Source organism: Phalaenopsis equestris, unplaced genomic scaffold (genome assembly GCF_001263595.1).
Source record: "Phalaenopsis equestris unplaced genomic scaffold, ASM126359v1 Scaffold220476, whole genome shotgun sequence".
In the NCBI taxonomy this organism is placed as follows: domain Eukaryota; kingdom Viridiplantae; phylum Streptophyta; class Magnoliopsida; order Asparagales; family Orchidaceae; genus Phalaenopsis; species Phalaenopsis equestris.
In genome coordinates this window covers 1,395-2,689 of record NW_018238760.1, presented here as the reverse complement: position 1 = coordinate 2,689, position 1,295 = coordinate 1,395, and the positions used below count along the sequence as shown (strand labels likewise).

General features: G+C 38.9%; 1 protein-coding gene across 1 annotated transcript; it reads right to left on the bottom strand.

Annotated features, from left to right (window-relative positions):
- Positions 1 to 752: 752 nt before the first annotated feature.
- LOC110037516 lies at positions 753 to 1,243 on the bottom strand. Its single transcript, XM_020742183.1, has 2 exons — positions 992 to 1,243; positions 753 to 895 (listed from the first exon to the last, which is right to left on the bottom strand). The coding sequence occupies exons 1-2, from the start codon at positions 1,170 to 1,172 to the stop codon at positions 768 to 770; spliced, it is 309 nt and encodes a 102-aa protein (XP_020597842.1). The 5' UTR covers positions 1,173 to 1,243; the 3' UTR covers positions 753 to 767.
- Positions 1,244 to 1,295: the final 52 nt, after the last annotated feature.

Here is a 1,295-nt window from a genome sequence, read left to right as displayed (position 1 = left end):
ATTACAAGCCAGTCCCACCATCATTAGCTTTTAGAGGGGTTTTTTAGTAATTACAAAGATATTTGAATATAATAAAACTGGCGAATTGATGTCAGTCGGCAAGAAGTTCGTCGACCATTCGTCTGACCTTAACTCCATTGATATTTTATCTAAAACTCAACAATCTACTGATTGGTTTTAAGGTCAATCATCATCTAGTAGGAAATCCTTTAGCACGTACTTACGGTCGATCATCCAAACACCTTCCTTGCTAGAATTAATCATTCGATTGCTAACAAGAATGTCGATCGATCACGTCATACTTCTAAATAGTTTGTTCTGCCTTGAGATCTGTGCTGACATATTTTTATTGTACAATCACGTTGTCTATATTTTAGACAGAGTTTAGTAGTGTATTATTTATAGGATTTAATCATGAATTTAGCTTAAATCCAACCAAATACCAAATAAATAAATCCAGCGCTCAGTAAAATCTAAATTTCTTGCGTTCCATCTAATTCTCCTTGCATTCTGTCAGTTTGAGAGGTAAATCTGGATTTCATAAATCCAATTTTGAGCCAGATTTATTCCGCCATCGTTCGCAATCTCTATCTTTCACCGACTCGATTTGATAAATCCAAATTTATCAGATTTAATTAATCTTATTTAACGTAAATCTAACATGCAGCCAAACACCACCTTAATATGTGAAATAAAAGGTAAAATAGTGATATTTGTTATGTGACAAAGATTTAGGCAGTATGAATATAAAAACCAAAGTTTACATGTTAGATATGTAAATACATAAGAGTTGGCTGGTATGTATGTAAAAATAAGGAAATCAACACAGAACCGAACCTATTGCGGTCGTTCTCTCTCACGAACCGGACGCCCCCGTTGCAAAGGTTGCACACGCCTAGCACAAATTGGAGGGATACATTTAAAACCAGGGTGAGGAAAACAAACAAACAGTTTGCAGGCATAAATACTGAGGACTCAAATATAGCTTTACCATCGAAGAGCATGATGGGTCTGGTGTCGTCTTGGAAGAACTCAGCGCCGCTGCTCCTCGCCATATCGCCGGCGGAGAGCGACGACTGTGGAGCGGCGTAAGCAAGACGCCTGCGGTTAAAGAGCACTGCAGGGACTGCAGAACAGATCGGCGGGCACGAAGACCGAAGGAGGAGAGCCATGAAGGGCTAGTGAAGACGAGGAGGACGAAATAAGAGGAAGACTTAGTTTACTCCCATTTGTCCGAAAAAATATTTATGCCAGGTGCCACATATGCTACTACAATGAAGAGTGTCATATATATA